Genomic DNA, 21545 nt, shown 5'->3' with positions numbered 1-21545 from the left:
CGTCAATAAGATATGGTGTAGTTGAGGCGGTTTTTTGATGAAAAAAACAGATGTGAGGGGGAAAAACAAAGCAGAAAGAGGAGGTGAAAGTATGTAATGTTTGACGAAGGGTGAGTTTTTAAATAGTATATACTCCCTCAACCCAAAATAAGTGACTCAACTTTGTACTAACGTCACTTCTTTCGGGACGGAGGTATAAATGAGAGGTTCCAATTCTGCTAAAATTAACTTGGTCTCTTGCATAATTTGTTTTGTTTTGTACCGGCCATGCAAGAAAATAAATATTCTTGAACAACCATTTTGTTGTAACTCAAGACATTTGCTCCTTGCTGAAGTTTCTGTGATCGGTCAGGTTTAGCAAATATGATCTGTTCAAAAATTAGTACTCACTCGCAAGAGGAAAGCTCATGGCAGATTTAACTCCTCCAAGTCCACTACATCTGTTCGAAGCTGCATTCTAGACGAGACAGTGCATCCGATCCAAGCTCATAAAATTCACCACCAATTACCTCAAACAAATCTATCAAAACAAATGACGCGAGCAGAGAACAAACCCAGATGCATCTTCCTGGGTATATAGGAGCAAGCATACCATCGTACTAAAGACATCAAATTTTGTACTCCCTACAATCCACAACTATAGGAGCGTCAATCAATATGGACTGGAGGGAGGAGAGTGGACAGGCTGCACGCAGCGGCATCTGATCGCAAGTATCCAGCCGGTCGACTTGGCGAGGTGATCCGTGCGCTAAGATTGTTGGAATGAGATAATGAGAGATACATCAGTCCATACTAACGAATACCCGTGTCCAGGTCGCGCATGTGGGCTCGGCGGGGGTACACACCTGACGCAAAAGGGAACTTTTGCGCAGAGCGTGCAGTGCGGGCCCTTTTCTTTACCTCGCGGGGCCTGGTACTGTCGTACCAAGTTGGAGTTTGTCCTGCATCTCGCACCGCTTCTCTTTTCCGATTTGGGGCTGGAGGTTCGTCTGGATCTGTCCATGGCGACTCCCACAGCGACGACACCGGCGTTGGCCTCTGGGTGAGTTAAACTCTCTTAAACTCCGGCCCTATCTTAGTTCTTGATCTATTTCATGGCTTACGAGTTTGCTCCCGGCGGAGTTAGTACTGCAGATCGATGGGGGCGGCAAGCGATTCCGTGGTGCGCGGCGTGCATTTCGTTTCCGGTCCCGCCGTGGCCGACTCTGCAGTAGGCGTAGAGTCGCGGGAGACACTACCGGTGTATGAGGTCCCGCCGGCTCGCGGCCTGGTTGGCGACCTGTCTGATGTCGAGCTGTCCGACGGGTCCTGCACGACGGGGGCGGCGCCGGCTGGCGGAGGTGTGGCGTCGGCAGGCGCCGGTGACGGGGCGCGCGCCGTCGACTCGCGCAGCGCAGTTCAGTCATTCAGCCCCAGTGCTCCGGCGGCGGCGAGCACCACTATCCGCGTTGGCTGGAAGCGCAGGTAGCCCCTCCATCTTAGTTGACTGAGACGAGCGCGTTTTTCTTTTTCTTTTTTGAATGGGTGCTTAGAGCTGATTATGAGCATTGCGGTTGCATCTTTTTCTTATGGATGTATTCCCTGATGGCAAATGCAAATTGGTTCCACAAACAATAGGAGTGGGTAATATGAGCAGCTAGGCATTACGTGCATATATATAAGGAGAGCGAGTAATCTCTGCCACACTACCAAAGTAGTTCTCGCTTGATTTATTTTCAGGGGAACCCCATGAATTGCTACAACTAAGTACTATTGCTCTTGCAGGAGTAGGATTCTCTGGACGATTTTTGGTACATGATGATTGTTGGGGCAGGGGGTTTCATGAAAATAAGTTTAAAAGTGCAAAAAGGAATTTAGATGTGGTATATTCACACTTTTTTCAGAGCAGGAGTGTGGTCACAAAAATTGTTTTTCTCCTTTTTATTCTGTTTTTCTGTGGTGGTTTGTTTTCATAATTGAGATGCTGTGCTATCTGACTGCAGGCCAAGGGTAGCCCGGGCACCAGATGAGAGGGCGGCTGTAGTTGGTCGTGTGCCGGCGCTTGAAGCTGCGATCCGAGGATTCGCTAGAGGGACTGATGTGGTTGTCAACCCGTCGATGGCAGAGGCGTATGAATTCTACAATTTGTATTCATGGGAGGTTGGCTTTGGGATTCGTTATGGCAAGAGCAGGCAGAATGTCAACGGGACCAAATGCATGCAGGAGATCGTGTGCGGCTGCGCTGTGAGTCCCTTTTTCTCTTTTTCAGTTTTGTGCTGGGTGCGATTGTGGGATTTTGTTATGTGTAAAGGAACTGAAGTTGTTGTCAAATTTTATGATTTGAAAACAAATGCAGGGTAAACCAGAGAGGGAGAACAGTTCATCGTTGAGGAGCGATTGCGCCGCCATGGTTCGTCTGCACCGGACAGATGATGGGGGGTGGTATGTCTTGGAAAATTGTGCTTCCCACAACCATGAACTGCTTAGGACTTGTGCTGAGAAGCTGCACTGGCCATCACACCGGCACATTGACACATACACCAAAGATCTTTGTGAAACGGCTGCGGGAGAACAATGTGAATCTATGGAAGGTTTACAGTATCTTTGGCAGCCTGTTTGGGCGAATGAAGAATGTACCGTTCACGAAGAGGTGCCTTAGAACTTTCTGTGGGAAGCTTAGTAGAGAACACGGGCCTCCATCCTGCTCCAGTTTTGAAGCTGAATGATGAACAAGAAGCACAAAAACAGCAACAAAAATGGGTTCATGTGATGGATGGTTGTACAAATTAGACTTACTCCTTGGTCCGGGCACTTGTAGAAATGAACGCCGTTACGCCGAGGTTCTGACACAAACCATCTAGTCTTCGTCCCGGTGCACCGGCGGCGGTGATGTCCGGAGACGCGGAGCAGAAAATGAGCTTTCGGACATCTCGGCGCGGCGGCGGCGGTGCATCAGTACAACGCGAGATGCTTGTGCGTATGAGAACGTGCAAACGATCAGTACTGTCCGGCCGGGTGCACAATCCTTAAATACATTCAGGGCGAAAAGTGTTTACGTTATACAGTGTCTCAGTGCAACGGTAGTATTTCGTCCTCTCACCCTGCACACGTACGGCGCTCTGCAGCCGCGTGTCAGATTTCCTGTCAGTGGTACTTCAAATACGCGAAATACGAAACATATCACACGCCAGCGGGCCTCTATACTGCAAGTAGCACATTTGGCTGCTACTAATCGCGACGATGTGCCAGCCGTCGATGCGCTGCGTGCAGCGCTGCACTTCTCCTGGAGGGAGTAGCTAATTTTGCACAGATCCAGAAGTTGGGCAGAATTTCTCTCTGCAAGACGAAAGCATAATTTAACAGCGTATGTCACATTCAGGAAGGCAATAGATTCATTATAGCACATATACACACTAACACGCATCATGCCAACATAATAAGACAGCTGTTTTACCGACACGAGAAAGTTTGGTATATTGCGACTACGATTGGTTTGATTGCTCACTGGATCACAGCTAAGTTCACAATGTCAGTCTGGTTCGTGTTCTCAAAGGACAGGCAGGTCTGAACTCAACACCTCATTCAGACACTTTTACACATTACCGCCATATGAATTTTGCAAAGGTTTCCTTGCTTCGATATATTTCATGATGGGAAGGCCCAAACTGATGATGTCAAGAACTGCCAGTGTTCTTATGCCAAAAGGATTTGAAAGGCAACTGCGAAAGCCACGACTCGGCGCGTGGAGATCTACCGGACTGAGAAGCATTTGCGCCAGCAGCAGCATCTTGCCAGAACTTGAGAACATAAAGGCTCTCCTCGTCAGTACACCTCTTCAACAGAACACGCGATGCAAACCCCTTCTCGTTCATCAAATGGCATATGCCCAAAGGATCATTATCTTCAAGGGCAATCATGTAGAGACATCCTTTTTCTGACAGCAGCTCGCGCACAGCAGGAAGAATCCGGTCAATCACTTGGCGCCCATTCAACCCTCCAGCCCAAGATGAAGCAATGCCCTTCATCCCGATTTCTTCCTCTGGTGTTGGCACATAAGGAGGGTTCACAACAACCACATCAACCATACCAGCCAGACGTTTCTCAAGACCTGACACAATATCTGTAGCAATAACATCTGCATGAACACCATGGGCTTCAAGTGTTGCTTGAGTTGTCTCCACGGCGTGTTGGTTGATGTCTGTTGCTAGATACTGGGTTCCAGAGCCTAATTGCCTGAGCATGATGGCTAGAGAAGTGATGACATAACCACTGCCACATCCTACCTCCATGCATAAACTCGGCTGTAGCGTCAGAAGTTGAGCCTTGTCAGAGAGCAGCGCATCAACAAGGGCAAATGAATCATCACATGGCTCATAAACTTCCGGATGGCTTGCAACAAGCTGAATCTGGGCAGTGTTCAATGTCCTTGCTGATGCAGACTGAGAAAAAGCAAAGATCATGTAACGTTAGAATCAAATACTAGCCAACACATTACCTGAAAGAAATATTGGTATGTGCTTTAATTTAAATCTATTGGAAGAATGTTCAATCATTAGAAGAATGGAGAGAACTCTATGACAGAAAAAGTACAAAATACACCTTTTTGTAGAGGGATGTCTTACTTTAAGTCTTATTTATCAAGAAATATTGTTTATTGCCTTAAACTGAAGAGCCACCTTGGGATGAACCTCATTCTTACTAACATTATAACTCATGCTCATCCAAAATTAACAACTCATACTTTGAATATCTTGGAGACAATATTTGATTTGTTCCCATGCGATAAATCCCCACATCCCACCACTATGGTACAATAAATGTCACATTTGCTAAAGAAATTTCATTGGCAAGTCCAGATTGATCGGGGAAGCAAAAAAGGATAAAACATAAGTGATGCTACACGAAAAAGTACTAAAGTAAACTAAAACTAAGGGGAAAAACATTTGATGGTTCCAGTACAACCCATTGGCAATGGGATCAGTATCAGGGACGTCTAGGGTAAGGGTACAGATAAGATAAGTGTGATTTGGGGAAGAAACAGTTCCAACTGGACTGGGTAGGCTATGACAACAAGGCAAACTATCTGAGGTGCTTTTGGGGAGCACTAGAACAAAATCCACCTGTGAATACCACATTTATCTAACAACATCTTGTAGGCATAAGAGCAAAAAAGGCTTGCTGGATTTAGCAAATATTCCTACAGCAAACTACTAGATTCCACAGCATAATACAACACGGTACTAGTACAGTATCACCCAATTTCCTTATTTTCTTAAACAAAGAAGAATCTGAAGATGATTCCCACACACGATAGACTTTAACAGTTGAGAGATTCTGAGACCGCATTCAAGTTCACCAGCTCGATCGTCTGGGTAATGCTCACGCGGGGTTCGATGTCATCGACACCCACCCACCCACCCGCGCCTACCGGATTCATAGTACTCATCGGCTGCCTCCCGCCGGAGATCGAGCAGAGGCCGATCCTAATCCTAGTAAGGAAAATAAAGCAAGGCGGGAGGGTGAGAAGGGCGGGCTGACCTTGCCCCTCTTGGGGAGGGTCCTGAGGTCGCAGCTGGTGGAGAGCTCCGCGAGCTTCCCCTCGACGGCCGACACCGCCGCGCCGTCGCCCGCCGACATGGAGCAACAACCAGACCCGCGACAGACGAGGAAGACACCCCCGCGGCAGGATCAAGACCGCCGGACCCTGCAGCGCGAGCACGAAATCGCGCGATCAGAAACGTATCTGGAAACCTCCAAAGCGCAAAGGGGGGCGGGGGGAACCGAACCTGGCCGGAGGAGCAGCGCTGGAGCCGGAGGGAGCGGCCGGGAGAGGAAGGGGACGGATTTAGAGGCGGCGGGCGGCGGCGGCGATGGGAGGGGGGATGGGGGCGGCCGCCATGGCTGCTGCTGCGGCTGCTGCTGCTTCTGTTCTGGACTTCTAATCTGGTCCAGGGAGGCCTCGTGGGGAACGGAACGGGACGGGTTGGGCTCAGCCTGTTTCCCTCACGGGTCGGATTCTCTTCCTCCTCCCAACTCCCGAGCTGAGTGGAGTCTATCCACTTCGGAAGCGAGCGGAAAAATCTCTCCCCAGTGGTGAAATCCAAAACCCCCACTCCCCCTCGCCGGCCGCCGCCGCATGGCGCTCGTCTCCACCACCACCGTCGCCTCCTCGTCGTCCTACTCCTACCACTACGACCACCCGCTCCGCCCGGTGGCCGCCAGGAGCTGGTGCCGCCCGAGGAGCCGCGGCGGGGGCGGGGGCGGGGGCAGGCTGGCGGTGCTGGCGCGGGCGCGGGGCCAGCTGACGACCACGCCCAAGGAGGAGGCCGCCCCGGCGGCGGCGGGGGCGGGGGAGCGGGGCAGGTACTCGTACGAGGTGGACTCGCTGATCGACCGGCTGAGCAACCTGGCGCCGCGGGGCTCCATCGCGCGGTGCCTCGAGACGGCCAAGCACCGGCTGACGCTGCAGGACTTCGCGGCGGTGTACCGCGAGTTCTCCCGCCGCGGCGACTGGCAGCGCTCCGTGCGCCTCTTCAAGTACATGCAGCGCCAGTCCTGGTGCCGCCCCGACGAGCACATCCACGCCATCGTCATCGGCGTGCTCGGCCGCCAGGGCCCGGCCCTCCTCGACAAGTGCCTCGAGGTCTTCCAGGACCTCCCCGCCGACGCCCGCACCGCGCTCTCCTACACCTCCCTCATCGCCGCCTACGCCCGCAACGCGCTGCACGACGACGCCCGCGCCCTGCTCGACCAGATGAAGGCCCAGGGGGTCGCCCCCACCGCCGCCACCTACAACACCGTGCTCGCCGCCTGCGCCCGCGCCGCCGACCCGCCCGTCCCCTTCGACATGCTCCTCGGCCTCTTCGCCGAGATGCGCCACGACCCTTCCCCGGCCGTGCGCCCCGACCTCACCACCTACAACACGCTCCTCGCCGCTGCCGCCGTGCGCGCCCTCAGCGACCAGTCCGAGATGCTGCTGCGCACCATGCTTGAGGCCGGCATTATTCCGGACACTGCGTCCTACCGCTACATCGTGGATGCCTTTGCCAATGCCGGCGACCTCTCCCGTGTCGCCGAGCTGTTCCGCGAGATGGCGGACACAGGGCACACGCCGGACCCCTCCGCGTATCTCGGGCTCATGGAGGCTCACACCCGGATTGGTGCCACCGCTGAAGCTGTGGCCGTGCTGCGGCAAATGCAGGCTGATGGCTGTGCGCCCACGGCTGCGACATACCGTGTCCTGCTCGATCAGTATGGAAAACAGGGGAGGTTCGATGGCGTGCGTGAGCTCTTCCGTGAGATGAGAACGGCTGTACCTCCAGACACGGCCACCTACAATGTGCTCTTCAATGTATTCGGTGATGGCGGTTTTTTCAAGGAGGTGGTGGAGCTCTTCCATGATATGCTTCGTACGGGGATAGAACCTGACATGGAGACCTGTGAAGGTGTCTTGGCTGCGTGTGGTCAGGGTGGTCTCCATGAGGATGCAAGAGAAGTTCTTGACTATATAACCAAAGAAGGAATGGTGCCTACTGCAAAGGCCTACACTGGCCTAATTGAAGCCCTTGGTCACGCAGCTATGTATGAGGTCAGTCTACGAACCAAATACTGCTGTAGTATAATATATGACTCACTCTTAAGATAACCCTTTTGTGATGCAAATCTAATATTTCCTTGATACTCTCTTTTGGTATTCAGGAGGCCTATGTTGCATTCAACATGATGACTGAAATCGGTAGCTTGCCAACGATAGAGACCTACAATTCTCTTGCAAATGTGTTTGCCAAGGGCGGGCTCTTCCGGGAGGCTGAGTCCGTCTTTTCTCGGATGACCAACAGTGCTGGCATTCAGAAAAGCAAAGATTCATATGATGCCCTCATCGAAGCGTACTGCCAGGGTTCACAGTTGGATGACGCAGTGAAGGCATACATGGAGATGCGCAAGTCTAGGTTTAACCCTGATGAACGCTCCCTTGAGGGGGTACTCAATGCCTACTGCATAGCAGGTGTTATAGATGAGAGCAAAGAGCAGTTTGAAGAGATCAGATCCAACATGACTGTGCCTAGCATTATTGCTTATTGCATGATGTTGTCACTATATGCAAGGAACGACAGGTATTGGTCAAACAGAACTATTCGCCTTTACAATCTGTCAAACTTCTGTGCTCCTGAACATTGCTGACTGTTCAAATGCAAACATTGAAACGAAATCTGTGTCAATCATGCTTTACTATTTCTGTTAAAAGATGTACAAACTTTGGATCTTCAGTTAGATAAATCACAAAGCTGGCCATCAACTTACTGCCTCTAAACAAGCAGACTAGCTCACTGAGCAATAGGACAAGAGATTTACAAACTCTGGACCTTCAGTTAGAGACCGGTCATCTTTTTATTTTATTTTAAGATTGCTAATCAAAGTTTGAACTAGCAAGGGAACATAAATCCAAACAACCATATGTTGCTCGTCTGTTCTTTCAGTTAATATGATATGGCATATGCATGTCATTCTGTACTATGGTATTTGTTGCTTGGAGTTTTTACATTCTTACTTGCATTTTCAGAAATTGTATTGTTCTTTAAAGTATTGGTTTAACTTCTAGAAACCACATGTTTTAATTATGGTCTTTGATGGGTTTGACTCCAGAGTTATTATGTGATCATGCCCTTGCGTTTCCATAATGATTTGGGCTGGGATTTCTTCCCTGTTTCCTTGTGTGTGCTATTTCTGGTATTTATCATGCTTAAATCGTTTGGGTCTACTGACCTAGGTATGACCTGCATAATACTGGCAACATTGACATAATACATAGCCAGAAGTAAAATGATTTGGTGCATGCATACTTGTGTTTGTTGCAGCTTAAATCGACATAATATATAGCCAGAAGTGACCTGCGATTTATCTTTTCTTTAGTTTTTTTTCAGCTTACAGTTTTTCTTAAAATGCTTCTAATGTGATATTACTGCACTGTAATCGATTTATGTTTACAGGTGGGCTGATGCTTATGATCTGCTGGAAGAAATGAAAGCAAATCGTGCTAGTAATACACATCAAGTCATTGCTTCCATGATAAAAGGGGAGTACGATGATAGCTCCAATTGGCAAATGGTTGAATACGTCCTTGACAGCAGTAACTTGGAAGGATGTGACTACAGCTTACGATTTTTTAATTCTCTCCTTGACGTGCTTTGGTGGTTCGGCCAAAAGGCTCGGGCTGCAAGGGTTCTAGATCATGCAGTAAGTTATGGGCTCTTCCCTGAATTATCCCGTGACACCAAGCTGGTCTGGTCTCTAGATGTACATAGGTAATGTAATTTTCTAATTGCAGCCTTTTCATTTACTGGTTCAGTTTTATATTTGTCAGCAGTCTTTACTAGGTTTGTTTACATTTCAGGATGTCCGTTGGTGGGGCATTAGTGGCTGTGTCAGTATGGCTCAATAAACTTTACACCAGACTAAAAAGAGAGAAAGACCTTCCCCAACTGGCCTCTGTTGTTGTATTGTAAGCTTTCTGGCTAAGTCAATGTTCCTTTCCTATTGTCGTGTTCTGTTTCTATATTATGGTATCTTTATTTATTCTCTAATTTCTCTGGAATTGGTTTATTGATCGATGTGCTCGCAAAAAGGAAGTTGATCATAAGCTGCTGTGACCATGCTTTCTATTAGCAGTCCAGTGTTAGTTCTACTTGAATGTAGGGCTGCAGCCAAAAAAAAAGAACTGTAAACATATTCCACAGAATAGAAGCACTCCCAGAAGAAAATGTTCGAAAAAAAATAGAAGTTGATTTTAAGCTGCTTCAATAGATTATACTATATCATTTCCGCAGAGCAAAGTCCCTTTGTAGGAATCATTCGACATCCTTATAGATAATTATCCCATGATTAAATTTTCACAGAAATAATTAACCTTTTTTTGGAATGTTGAAATAATTAACCTTTTGTAACAATACTTTTCTCTTGTTCTACTTTGGTCTGACAGCGTTTTGACTTCCAGGAGGGGGGAAATGGAGAAAAGCACCGTCACAAGAGGACTGCCGATCTCAAAAGTCGTGTACTCCTTTCTCAACGACACGCTGTCGGCATCGTTCCATTACCCAAAATGGAACAAGGGGCGAGTCATATGCCTGAAGTCCCAGCTGAAAAAGCTGCAGGCGGCCATAGATTCCTCGAACGGCGCGGCCGTCCCCGGCTTCGTCCACATGACGGACTCCCGCCTGCCGTCCCCTGGCTCGAAGGTGTACACCCGGGAGCCCCAGGTGGAGAACGGCTCGGCCCATGCCCATTCCACTGCTGAATCGTTGGTAGAAGAAGAAGAAAAGGAGTCGGAACTCCTCGCGCTGTGAGCTCCCAGGGTTGCAGATACGGTACTATCTGGTTTTGAGCCAAGGGGAAGACGAGGCGCAGAATAGCAGTTTTGGGGTTTGGGCATCCAGTCTGTTCAGATCTTCACGCCGCGCGACAAAAACTGACCATACCACGCTTTTGCAGCGGCTTCCTTGCTTCGGTGATACCCGGTGGGTGCTGCTGCTGCTGCTGCTGCTGAGAATTTTGCGCATCTTGCCCAGAACGGCTCTACTTGCAAGAGCTCCTGTCACCTTGGACAGTGCAGGAATTCAGGTTCATCTCAGGATTTTAGCGCTCTGTAGGTAGGACCAGATTACGCACGTTTGTTGCTAGCAATAGTTGGCTCATTTCCTCTATAGACGCTAGGAGTCATGTAGAACTGCATGATAACTGTTGTATGTAAGCTGCTGGAGTGCTGGTGTTTAAGAGTTTAAACATCTTGTAATACACGTTTATTTAGACAATTTTGGTAAATCTTTTTGTTTTTTTTTCTTTGCAATGCACCTAGCTCAGATTCTTGTATTCTACTCCCTCCGTTCCGAATTACTTGTCGCACGTATGGATGTATCTAGATGTATTTTAGTTCTAGATACATCCATTTCAGCGACGAGTAATTTAGAACGGAGGGAGTATTAGTGTATTACATGTGCATGAAGTGAGAATGATGGAGTATTTACTACATGTCATGTCACATATGTGAGTTTAAAATGATGAATCCCCTAAAAAGGTAAAAAGAAGAAGTTAAAGAGGTTGAAGATATAGGTCTTTTTAGCGGCAATGAAGGTTAGGGGAGCGTGTGTCATTGCCATGTTTTTTGTTTTGAGAAAATGTGTGTCACTGGCATGTGGGACCATCCTTGCGATTTCCTAGTTTTTTTTTTTGATTTTTTTTTTAGACAAAGTTTTTTTTTTGAGACAAAGTTTTTTTTTTTTGATGATGCGATTTCCTAGCTGAAACGAGGCTTTGTTTCACTGGGCTGATCTACAGGGTGGGTTGCGGCCCATAGAGGAGATGGGCTGAACGAAAAAATAAGCCCAACAGGCTGCCTATGTTCCCGGCGCCCCGTCCCCGTCCCTATCCCTGGTTCCCCTCTGCTCCCTCTCCGGCTCCCCCGATCTGAAGTCGCCGCCAGCCGCCAGCCGCCTCCCGCCTGCCTCCGGGGTCCGTGCCTCGCCACCCACTCGCCGTCGCCGCCTCCCCTTGTCTCCGTGCCCCGCCTCCGCCCCCGCCGCGCTCTTCCTCACGCGCTGCTTCCGCGCCCGCGCGCTCCACCGCACCCACCCGCCCGGTCCTGTTCGGCGGTCCGGCGGTGTGCAGGCGTGACCGCGCGTTCCGTGCACCCTGCCCTGCACTACAGCAAGCAGCCAGCCTGCGGCCACCAGCTACCACCCGGCCCTCCCTCCGCCCCACGACTAAACACAGCACACAGGTACGGCTATCTATCAACATTCCCCAATTTTCCCAGTGTCTGATTCAAACCCTACATGTTGATCGATTCATTTTCCGCTGTTCTGTTATGATTCATACCGAAGACTGAGAGGATGTACTGTAATTTTTTTCTTATACTAGAATTGTTGAAGAACTGGTAGGTATGTACTAATGTAGGCTTCTTTTATGCAAAACTGAGACTTGTATAATTGAGAATTTTAGTGTGTTTGCAAGACCATATTGACCTATATCTACATGCTACTGGTAAATTTATTAGAACGTTCACATGTCATATTTGTTGTCAATTTTGTGTAGGTGGACCACCCTTTTTAAAATTCCTACTTAGATCCAGCTACCGGAGAGCGGAACCGTGCCTGCCCAAGATGGGAATGGAGGAGTCGGCGGGGGGCGCCGCGAGGCAGGCCAAGGAGTCGCTGGAGCTGGCGTTCCAGATGTCCCAGATCCTCGACACCGGCCTCGACCGCCACACCCTCTCGCTGCTCATGGCGCTCTGCGACCGCGGCGCCAACCCGGAGGCCCTCGCCGCCCTCGTCCGCGAGCTCTCCTCCACCGCTCCCCCGGCCCCCGCCACCCCCACCGCGCCCGCCTCCAACGTCGTGGCGGCCCCGACCGCTCCCTCGCTGTTCCCCTCCGGCTTTCGCCAGCTCTAGGCTACTAGGGTTCGTGCCCTCGACCGCTTCTTCTTTTTCCTCCCAGATGACACCGCTTGTCACTTGATCGCCTTGTACGTGTGCACCTAGGCCTTCCATCCTGTATGCTGAAACTGGTTCCTGATTTGTATTCTCAAGATTGATAATGCCAGGGGGTCTGTGTCAAACTCTCTCACACTCTAGCAAATGATTTTCTCTTCTGTTTTCTGAAATCGCTTCCTGGTGTGTATCCCCAATATTGATAATGCAATGGAATCTGTCAAATTCTGTTATCCACATTCTTGCACATGGATTCATTCATTGGAATTATCTATATCATTATGACACCAATTCAAGATTGCAGAGACGAATTTGAAATACAGTCTACTTATTTGGATCACCTGTATAATTGTGAATTCCATGTTTAAGTGACTCGAAACATGCCCATGAGTAGAATTGTTGTTATGTCAATGTCCCTTGTTCTGAAGGCATCCCAATTAGTAGCTCTTCTTTATCATTCGTTTGGTTGTGGTGTAGGCACACGTGTTTCAATCGCTGCTAGATTCATTATATTCAAGGACTGCAAATTTGAACTTACCCTTCGTTATGTTATTCTTTTCTTTATCACTAATGTTTATACAGTAGTAAAATGATCACCGAGTTAGCTCATTGTCCTTGAACAAAGGTGAAAGCAAATGGAAATACTTTACACAGTTAGCCGGCCTATGCTCCTCACCAATGGTTGTAAGGTTTGGTTGCATCATTATTGTGAGGTTTCAAATACTTTACAAAGTCAACCTATGCCTCTCCCCAATAGTGTATGCGGGCTGGCCTGCCCATCGTAGAATTGTGAGTTCGACATTTTAACTACAGGGAGCGTGCTCATGAGCAGAGTGGTTGTTGTGTCAATGTTCTTTGTTCTAGACTAGAGGCATCCTAGTTAGTAGCTCTTCTTTGTCATTGGTTTGGTTGAGGTACATGCACGGATGTTCCAACAACTGCTGGATACATCAAATTCAAGGACAGCATTCGAGTTCACCCTTTATCAAGTTATTGTTTTCTTTATCACTCTGGGATTAAAGGTGAAACTGCTTCACAAATCCATCACATGCTTCTCACTGGTGTATTATTCAAGTTGGCCTGCCCATCGTATTTTTCGTCTTGTTTCCTGATGTTGGATAAATCTAATAGTCAAGCAGTAGTCCTGTATCCAATGAAGTTGTATTTTCAAGAACAAAAAAATGTACTGGTATACTGCAGCTTACCTGTCTGAAATTTCAATCAATGGGCAGCCACTTAAGTACCACCTGTTTTTTTACAGCATTCTCAATATTACCTTCCAGCTCATATTTCATTGGTTTAATCGATCCAATAATAGTCTCCATGTGCTTGAAATCCAAGAGGACTTAGATTTTACCGGATGCCATCCCATAACCTTTTCTCCAGATTATGTAACCTTGTCATCACTCATTCAGCAGGTACTGAAGACTGGATGCAACTGACATTCTCGATTCGAAGTCGGACCAAATCCGATACTTGGCTTGCTGGAAGGGCCGGATGAGCTTTGGTCAGGAGGAAACAAATCTTGCTCTGGAATGCACTCACGATGCTGTTTCCACAAGAAAAAGTTGTGGCTCATTGAGTTCCTGTAAATTGGCATCTTTCTTTGCTTGACTTGGACACCACTGTAGTAATCATGATGGCCACTACCTCTTCATCCATGGTCAGTCTTATACTCCCATCGCTGTATGCATCAGCTGGACATCTGGTGTTGTATCGATTATTCTCTCGTTGACGACGGTGTCGTGCTTATCTGAAAGGAACACGCCATGGCCTGGTGGCCATGAATCGAGCTCCGTTTTCGGGATAACGGTCAAAAAGCTATGAAAAAGATGACATCTCTTGCTGAGGCTGAGAATCCACGGCACAAATTTTACCCCTTCTCATCTTCAGCAGTTGCTGTCGGTTTTCTTCACTCGTCTTCAGACATTGTATGTGCTGATGACACTAGCGCCATCTTGGCATGAACGTGGAGGGAACTCTTTTCTACTGCTGCTTAGCTCATGCAGGGGCACCTGTACCTGCAACGGTGTATTCTAGTACAATACAAGTGTAAATTAAACACCTCCATATTAAATTACAACCATACCAAGCGCGGCCTTAACCTAGTGTTAGGCGGGTAAGCCAATGTACAAGCGTTTTGTTGGAGCCACGTCTTCTTAGGCTAGTCATAGTGGGAGTAACTTAGCAAGTAACATAGCGCACTCCGAGAAATTTTTGCTTATGTGGCATGTAGTTAATGAGAAGTGGTAACATAATATGTTACTGTAACATAGTGCTTTCCAAGACAAGATGAGTCTACAAGCTAATTTATGAAGTCCTCTATGACACTACTACTATGGGCATGCTTGGATCCAAGGGACTATTTTTAGTCTGACTAAAACTAGTCTCTTTTAGAGGCTAAAGTTCCAATCACCCCTGACTAAAGAGAGGCTAGAACTAGTCTTGAGACTAACAAATTTTAGTCAAGGGAACCCTACTAAAATGTGGATTAGTCCTCTCTCTCCTCATTTAACTCCCCTCCTTTAACATATGTGAGTTCTGGATTGGAGGGTTTGGAGGATAATAAATGTTCATTAACTCGATTTTAGTCTATTTAGTATTTGTATCCAAGCATGGGTGAGACTAGCAAGTTTTAGTCCCACTACTTTTAGTCATGGGACTAAAACGTATCCAAGCACCCTCTATGTTACTTTGCACTATGAATGTAGTAACTTAGGGTATGTTTGGTTCTAGGCCTTGCATTGCCACACTTTACCACACATTTTTGCCAAGTTTGCCTAAGGTTAGTTCATCAAAATGAGAGCCACAAGTTGGCAATCCTAAGAGAATCTTGCCATATTTTTTGTGTGTATGCCATGTGGGGCCCTAGTGTGGCTTGCCTAAGGTGTGGCTTGAACCAAACACTCACCTAAATTAGTCAAACTTGCCTAACCTTAGGTGTGGCAACCTTTGGCAAAGTTAGTCACAAACCAAACAATCCTTTAGACTAGTATCATATGCATGACACTAGTATAAATTACTCCACACTATGACCAGCCTTAGTTCCTTACTGCGTCTGTCACAGACTTGGTCGCTAGATCGCCTTTTGTCATAAGTGCGGCGACCAATTAAGCCATCACAAATTGTGGCAGGGACGCAAAAGCATTGCCGAGTGTAGAATGCAACCAAACATGTTTGCTGTTGTGATATGCGCCTTTTCCCATTTTGCCAAGTACTGTATGTGCTATCCTCAAAAAGTACTGTATCAACTCAAAAAAAAAAAGTACTGTGTATGCGCTGGAGAAGTGTATGGGTTGCCTCATGTTTGGCACCGGAATTTGCCAAACAGTGCCCATGTCTCGGTCGGTCGGACGGACGGGACAAGTGGCCGAGCCGGAAGAAACGGATCCGACGCCGAAGATGTGCTTCGGGCCGGCAGGGTAGGGTAGGCCGGGTCGGCCTTTCTGTAGCCTGCCTTTTCCGGCCCTGTGGGCCGAGTCACCCCGCAATTTGAGGCCATTTTCTATGCGACCCCAACCGAACCAGGCCACCGTCGGGTCGCACTGTGTGACGAGCGAACCAGGGGCGGGCGGCGCAGGGTTAGGTTGCGACCGGCGGCGGCGATCGGAGGCGGGGCGTCGGAGATCAGATGTCGCAGAAGCGGCAGCCGGAGGAGGGCGAGCGGCCGCGCTGGGGAGGCTGCGGCGGCGGCGGCCCGGCCGAGTCGGGCGGGAGCTCCTCCCCCGGGGAGCCCAAGCGGCAGCGGGTCCCCGCCCTCCGCGAGTAAGCGTCCATCCCCTTCCCTTTCGCGACCTCGCGCTCTCGATTGGAGTCCCTCGGTTTCGCTGATTGGATTGCCTTCGTTTGGGCAGGGTCATCACGGAGGTGATGCGGAAGAGCAGCATCGAGAAGCTCTTCTCGTCGATCGAGCCCCTCATCCGGAGAGTGGTGAGCCGCCCGTCTCCTGCGCCTCGTTTCCGTGTTTTTCCCCGTCCCAAATCCTCGTTTCCTTCCGCTGTATCACGACAAATTCGCAGGGCGTGTGCTCCGTCTGATCTGCGTCTCCTCTCTTTTCATTTCCTTGGGCCTAGGATTATGACGCGTTTGGCCGCCTGGTATCTGAATTAATATAACTGCCAGGAATCCATTTTCTACATCGCTTATTGAGTCTTGAGTGTGCAAGAATCAGAGACTCCGCAGACCCGTAAATTTGGACTGTGGGATTACAACGAACCTTTAGGTATTGATTTAGGAACCGGCGGTTGATATTGAGTAGATCTGAAATCGCACTTTTGAGAACGCTCTTCATGGCAGCCACTATCTGCAGAGTAGTGAGGAGCCTACACAAGCTGTTTCTCCCCCCATTTCCTTCAACCGTGCCACAAAATTTTGTAGGATGTGCTTCTTTTAATCTGCATCTCCTACAATTATGATGTGCTGGGTGACATGGTTTCTGAATTAAACTTAGGTTACTTAAATTGATGCTCAATATTGCTGCTGTCAGGAGTCCATCTTGTATTAGTTCCTGTATTTGCATCAGTTTTGAAGACCAAGGAATTAGGAACTCAGAAATCTTCACCAAGAGATATTGTAGTTAGTTCATCAATTAATTTAAGAGGGGGTTCTTATTTAATAGATGTCAATCATGCCTTTTAGAAGTCACTAATGAATTAGTTTTCCTAGTACTGTATTGTTCTACATTCAGAACCATTCAGACCCTGGAAGACTAAGCAATGATTCATTCGTATGACATTTTGTTATTCATTTTCAGAAGATAATATTTTCAGCCAAAGCTGTTGCTTGCATCATAAAGCTTGACCTAGCCAGTTCTGTTTTCAGTCATGTTTTCGTTTTAAGTTGTTCAGTGGTGGCCTTTATGCTTAATTGAAGTTAATTTTTTAGGTTAAAGAAGAAATTGAGTTGGCCCTCGCAAATCATGCTGCTATGATGACAAGGTATTGTGCATGACACCTTTTGACAAGTTTTTAGGTTCGTAAACTGATGCAGCTTTATCTAACCACCTTGTTTTTCCTTTTTCATTAGAAGTCCCACATACACCGTTCCATCTACATCGAAAAATTTGCAGCTCCAATTCACAACTAGGCTTTCTCTTCCAATTTTTACTGGCTCCAAGGTTGAAGGCGAGGGTACCTTAAGTATTGCTCTAGTTGACACTTTGACCAGAGATGTTGTAGTAATGGGCAAGGAGTCCCTGTTGAAGGTTGAAATTGTAGTTCTAGAGGGTGACTTTGAAGACGGAGAAGGCAATGACTGGACAGCTCAGGAGTTCAATAATAACATCGTTAGAGAAAGACAAGGTAAACGGCCCTTGCTTTCTGGAGACGTGTTTGTTGGCCTTGATAGAGGCATTGGTACAGTGGGAGATGTATCATTCACAGATAACTCCAGCTGGACACGCAGCCGAAAGTTCAGGTTAGGTGCAAGAACTGAGGATGGTTGTTATAATGGCGTAAGAGTACGGGAAGCAAAAACTGAATCGTTTGTGGTAAAGGATCATCGTGGAGAATGTGAGTTCATGCAGCTTTCAATTGTCATTAGTTTCTTGCACCCCTTCCTGTGCATCTGATAAGTTTCATTATTTTAGCATAGCATCCTTTAAATTGACAACTGCACATAGAAATATAAGCACATGAATTCCTTGCTGCAATCTAGATTTGTTAGAACACAGTATCTATGATAGTCATAGTAATAAAAATTTGCTTTCAAGGCAATGATTTTGACCAACTTAGTTTACTCTTACTGCTAATGATTGACCTATGTCATCGCTTCATCGTCTCAAATGCTACCAAAATGGACAAATTTAAATGCCTCACTTGTTATATTTTGTTCCCCTTTCCCAGTGTACAAGAAGCATCACCCACCAGTTCTTGAAGATGAGGTTTGGAGACTGGAGAAGATCGGCAAGGAAGGAGCTTTTCACAAGCGTTTGAATAAGGAGAAGATAGTTACAGTCAAAGATTTTCTCACTTTATTGCATCTTGATGCTCCTAGGCTTCGGAAGGTACTATGCACCCTTTTGCAAGGTTTACAGAATTTGCTTATGTATTCTATTTCTATACTCTTTGTAGAGTTTATACAAGCTGTTGATGACTAGTCCATTCTGTCCAAGGTTGACATGTATATTTATACCGAACGTGTTAGACAGCATTATTTTGTAAATCTTTGAATTAGGAAAAACTGGAACCATCAAACTGCATTATGTGTAGGAGTTCCTCATTTGGATGGATCAACTGTATTTTATCTATGGTAGTGTAAATGAGGTGTGGCATGTTGTTGCAGATGATAGTGGTGGCTCAAAAAATATGTAGATTTCCTAACCAACTCTAATGTTAACATTGTGCAGATATTGGGCACTGGCATGTCAACTAAGATGTGGGAGGTTACTATTGAGCATGCAAAAACAACATGTATTCTCAGTGACAAGTTGCATATTTACTATCTAGAAAGCCCAAGTAAAACTGCTGTTGTGTTCAATGCTGTTGGAGAAGTGAGAGGGTTAATATCGGAGAAGTTTGTTTCTGTTGATGATCTAACAGAAAAGGAGAAGGTATTCACTTTTCTTCGTCGTATAAGTTCTTTAGATCAAATTCATTTCCCCTTTGTACCAGTTGCAACCTAGACCATCTGGTCTTACAGTATTTGTTCTTTCTAGGCTGAAGCAAATGCAGCTGTTAAACAAGCATTTGAAGACTGGAAGAATGTCTTCACCTGCGACAGTGAAACACTTTTGAAAAATCCATCACAGGTCCTCAATATGAGATCCTCGTCTTTTTGTGAAAACGAAATTTTCCAGTTACCTGCACAAGTTGCCACAGATGATTTTGATTTAAGCCACTTGGACATACCATCAGATGATATTTTCTCTGTCGAACCATTGTGTGCCTTGGATCCTTGTGCGGTGGGAGCTGTAGAGAGCAGTGAAAATAGATTTCAGCCTGAGCTTCCCCCACTTGGTGGCCATGGACAGCCTCAAGAATCACTTGCTTTAGACAAGTTCTCAAATTCATTGGTTTTTGAGGAGAGCACCAGTCACGCCTCGTTCAACGAAGAAGACTACTATTGCCGTCCAGGTCCAGATCCCCAGGTATCCTTTGACTCACAGGATCTTGGGGCTGCGCTGAAGGGCTTCATTGCGACGATATCAAAGCCAAAGCCATATAGAGGATGGAGGACATTGTCCTATGTTATAGGATGGATATTCTACACCAAGAGGATGGCCGCTCAGAAGAGGAAGAAACCCGGGAAATGATGATTTTCATTTGCCTGTGGTTGATTAGTTAAAAAATTGTGAGATATAGAATTGGAGGAAAGGAAAGCATGTACAAATGAGTTGTTGGTTACCTTTTGGATCTTTTATTTTTGGTCGCATGTTTTGCTGGTGTTCTCGAGCCGTTTTATCTGCGAGAGCGGCACCTGTAAATAATCAGATGATTGTTTTGCTGGTGTCTTGAGCCGTTTTATCAGCGAGAGTTCACCTGTAAATAATCAGATGAAGCTCTGTACAGTACATAAATCCGTAAATATGAATGATGGTGATATTGTATGGGCTATCATCGGCGTGTTAGGTATTGTCAATTTGGTCTATAACTTGCAGAACCAAATGAATTGTGCTGTGCTGCCAAATTCAGACTTACTCTTCAGGTTTTTACCACGTAGTACATTATTTTCCGGATGTTTAAACAAAAAGTCAGCACGGCACATGATAAACGTGATTTTCTGCCTGGCGCGCACTGAATGTACTCACCCGAGTCCATGGGCTTGCCACTCTACCATGAATGCAGCATACACAACCCATGGATCAGATTACCTCTCAGTCCGTCCATGCCGAAGTAGAAAGAGGGAGAGAGATGGATAGCCAAGAGCATCTACAGCCTCACACTTAAACCGGACTCAAACACACGGGCGGGAGGACCTTGGTAAAAAGAATCTGACCCATATAGACGCCTCAAACCGGTCTCAAACGTCTGGGCTGTCTGGCCCCATCTCAAATCGAGCCAAAATGTAAGATGGATATGAGGCGGCCTGGGCATGTCCGTCATGTCAGCCTGACCCACTTGTGGCTCATCATGACCCCACAAAAACCCCATCCGGATTAAACCCTAATCTCACTTCACTCTGCTTCGGTCTCCGTCTCTTCTTCAACCTTTCTCCAATACGTTACCTCCGGATCTCCATCCAGCATGTCCAACATCGCCAATCACTCCGACGACTCGACGACGAGGACGAGGACGACCTGGGCTTCTGCATCGCGTTGCAGCGGTTACGGGTGGACAAGGGCGATAGTTCTGAATCTGCTGCATCGCCGCCTGTCGCCCGCGGCTGTAGTGCTCACGCCGGAGCTGGCCCTTCCTGCCCCGCATACAACTCTGCGCGGGCAGCTCAATCTGCCCCGCCCCTCCGTCGACCTTCTCCCCATCGGGCCGCTGCTCTGGCAGGGCAGCGTTGGGTTCTAGTGCCCGCTCCACCGGTGCCACGGACGCGCATGCCGAAATCGAAGGAGCGCGCCACCCGCCACGAGAGACATCGGGCAAGGGAGAGGGCGGCTGCGTCGGAGGCGGCCGCACAATCCTCTCGCCGCTGTCTTGGGATGCCGGCGGTGCCCGACGAGTTGGAGCGGCTCTTCGCCTGGGTCTACCGCCAGTCACTCGTGACGGTGGAATGGACGCCCGCAGGCTCCGAAGGAAGAACACGAAGGCGCTCCCGGCTGGCCTTGAGCAGTCCACGTGCGAGGCGGGGTAGGTGGCCAAGATCAAGCGAAAGCAGGACCACATCGTCCTCTCCTCTTCCTTCGACAGCTCCGACGACCCAACTCCTACCACGGACGCCTACAACAGCGCCGTCGACTGGAAGGGCAAAGGGTCAAAGTGGTGAAGCTCCGCCGTCTCCGTCTTTTGTTTCAAATATTTAGTAATGTAATTTAAACTTGTTTGTCGTTTATGTGGATTATGTGAACCGTGAAGATCTTTTGGCGATCTTTGGGTGGTCGGGATATGCATTCCTATGTTCATCAGAATTTAGAATATCAAATATATATCATTAGGTAAGATATACCATTAGACATATTTTCATATTGTATATGTTTGA

General features: G+C 47.7%; 5 protein-coding genes across 9 annotated transcripts; 4 read left to right on the top strand and 1 right to left on the bottom strand.

Annotated features, from left to right (window-relative positions):
* The first annotated feature begins 821 nt into the window (after positions 1–821).
* LOC119312578 lies at positions 822–3039 on the top strand. Of its 2 annotated transcripts, none has more exons than XM_037588311.1 (4): positions 822–1042; positions 1135–1464; positions 1983–2223; positions 2336–3039. In XM_037588311.1, exons 1-4 carry the CDS (start codon positions 1002–1004, stop codon positions 2636–2638), a joined length of 915 nt encoding a protein of 304 aa, XP_037444208.1. In that variant the 5' UTR covers positions 822–1001; the 3' UTR covers positions 2639–3039. The 2 variants fall into 2 exon arrangements, with proteins under 2 accessions (XP_037444208.1, XP_037444207.1); XM_037588310.1 differs by having other exon boundaries at positions 1127–1464.
* Positions 3040–3331: 292 nt separating this feature from the next.
* LOC119312579 (methyltransferase N6AMT1-like) lies at positions 3332–5903 on the bottom strand. The gene is made up of 3 exons (XM_037588312.1): positions 5766–5903; positions 5518–5683; positions 3332–4418 (listed from the first exon to the last, which is right to left on the bottom strand). The coding sequence occupies exons 2-3, from the start codon at positions 5614–5616 to the stop codon at positions 3654–3656; spliced, it is 864 nt and encodes a 287-aa protein (XP_037444209.1). The 5' UTR covers positions 5617–5683; positions 5766–5903; the 3' UTR covers positions 3332–3653.
* Positions 5904–5997: 94 nt separating this feature from the next.
* Positions 5998–10819, top strand: LOC119312577 (pentatricopeptide repeat-containing protein At1g74850, chloroplastic-like). The gene is made up of 5 exons (XM_037588309.1): positions 5998–7567; positions 7678–8093; positions 8967–9281; positions 9371–9478; positions 9971–10819. Exons 1-5 carry the CDS (start codon positions 6116–6118, stop codon positions 10317–10319), a joined length of 2640 nt encoding a protein of 879 aa, XP_037444206.1. The 5' UTR covers positions 5998–6115; the 3' UTR covers positions 10320–10819.
* A 594-nt stretch (positions 10820–11413) lies between these two features.
* LOC119312575 (mitotic-spindle organizing protein 1B-like) lies at positions 11414–14193 on the top strand. 3 transcript variants are annotated; one of them, XM_037588307.1, is made up of 3 exons: positions 11414–11749; positions 12064–12428; positions 13877–14193. In XM_037588307.1, the coding sequence occupies exon 2, from the start codon at positions 12132–12134 to the stop codon at positions 12417–12419; it is 288 nt and encodes a 95-aa protein (XP_037444204.1). In that variant the 5' UTR covers positions 11414–11749; positions 12064–12131; the 3' UTR covers positions 12420–12428; positions 13877–14193. The 3 variants fall into 3 exon arrangements, with proteins under 3 accessions (XP_037444204.1, XP_037444205.1, XP_037444203.1); XM_037588308.1 differs by having other exon boundaries at positions 13874–14193; XM_037588306.1 differs by lacking the exon at positions 13877–14193 and having other exon boundaries at positions 12064–12695.
* A 1824-nt stretch (positions 14194–16017) lies between these two features.
* Positions 16018–20011, top strand: LOC119312574 (calmodulin-binding protein 60 D-like). 2 transcript variants are annotated; one of them, XM_037588305.1, is made up of 7 exons: positions 16018–16223; positions 16313–16388; positions 17343–17395; positions 17487–17968; positions 18302–18462; positions 18805–19008; positions 19114–20011. In XM_037588305.1, exons 1-7 carry the CDS (start codon positions 16090–16092, stop codon positions 19708–19710), a joined length of 1707 nt encoding a protein of 568 aa, XP_037444202.1. In that variant the 5' UTR covers positions 16018–16089; the 3' UTR covers positions 19711–20011. The 2 variants fall into 2 exon arrangements, with proteins under 2 accessions (XP_037444202.1, XP_037444200.1); XM_037588303.1 differs by having other exon boundaries at positions 17484–17968.
* The last annotated feature ends 1534 nt before the right edge of the window (positions 20012–21545 follow it).

This window comes from Triticum dicoccoides, chromosome 5B (genome assembly GCF_002162155.2).
Source record: "Triticum dicoccoides isolate Atlit2015 ecotype Zavitan chromosome 5B, WEW_v2.0, whole genome shotgun sequence".
NCBI lineage: Eukaryota > Viridiplantae > Streptophyta > Magnoliopsida > Poales > Poaceae > Triticum > Triticum dicoccoides.
The sequence above is the reverse complement of the archived record's forward strand: the minus strand, read 5'-3'. Positions and strand labels throughout refer to the sequence as shown.

Coding starts and splice junctions, on each gene's coding strand:
- LOC119312578 (XM_037588311.1), top strand. CDS start 1,002: ATGGCGACTCCCACAGCGACGACACCGGCGTTGGCCTCTGG. Junction 1,043..1,134: donor ACACCGGCGTTGGCCTCTGG/GTGAGTTAAACT, acceptor TTAGTACTGCAG/ATCGATGGGGGCGGCAAGCG. Junction 1,465..1,982: donor CGCGTTGGCTGGAAGCGCAG/GTAGCCCCTCCA, acceptor ATCTGACTGCAG/GCCAAGGGTAGCCCGGGCAC.
- LOC119312579 (XM_037588312.1), bottom strand. CDS start 5,616: ATGTCGGCGGGCGACGGCGCGGCGGTGTCGGCCGTCGAGGGGAAGCTC. Junction 4,419..5,517: donor CCCTCCCCAAGAGGGGCAAG/GTCAGCCCGCCC, acceptor GCTTTTTCTCAG/TCTGCATCAGCAAGGACATT.
- LOC119312577 (XM_037588309.1), top strand. CDS start 6,116: ATGGCGCTCGTCTCCACCACCACCGTCGCCTCCTCGTCGTCCTACTCC. Junction 7,568..7,677: donor GTCACGCAGCTATGTATGAG/GTCAGTCTACGA, acceptor TTTGGTATTCAG/GAGGCCTATGTTGCATTCAA. Junction 9,479..9,970: donor CTGGCCTCTGTTGTTGTATT/GTAAGCTTTCTG, acceptor TTTGACTTCCAG/GAGGGGGGAAATGGAGAAAA.
- LOC119312575 (XM_037588307.1), top strand. CDS start 12,132: ATGGGAATGGAGGAGTCGGCGGGGGGCGCCGCGAGGCAGGCCAAGGAG.
- LOC119312574 (XM_037588303.1), top strand. CDS start 16,090: ATGTCGCAGAAGCGGCAGCCGGAGGAGGGCGAGCGGCCGCGCTGGGGA. Junction 17,396..17,483: donor CATGCTGCTATGATGACAAG/GTATTGTGCATG, acceptor CTTTTTCATTAG/AAGTCCCACATACACCGTTC. Junction 18,463..18,804: donor ATGCTCCTAGGCTTCGGAAG/GTACTATGCACC, acceptor AACATTGTGCAG/ATATTGGGCACTGGCATGTC.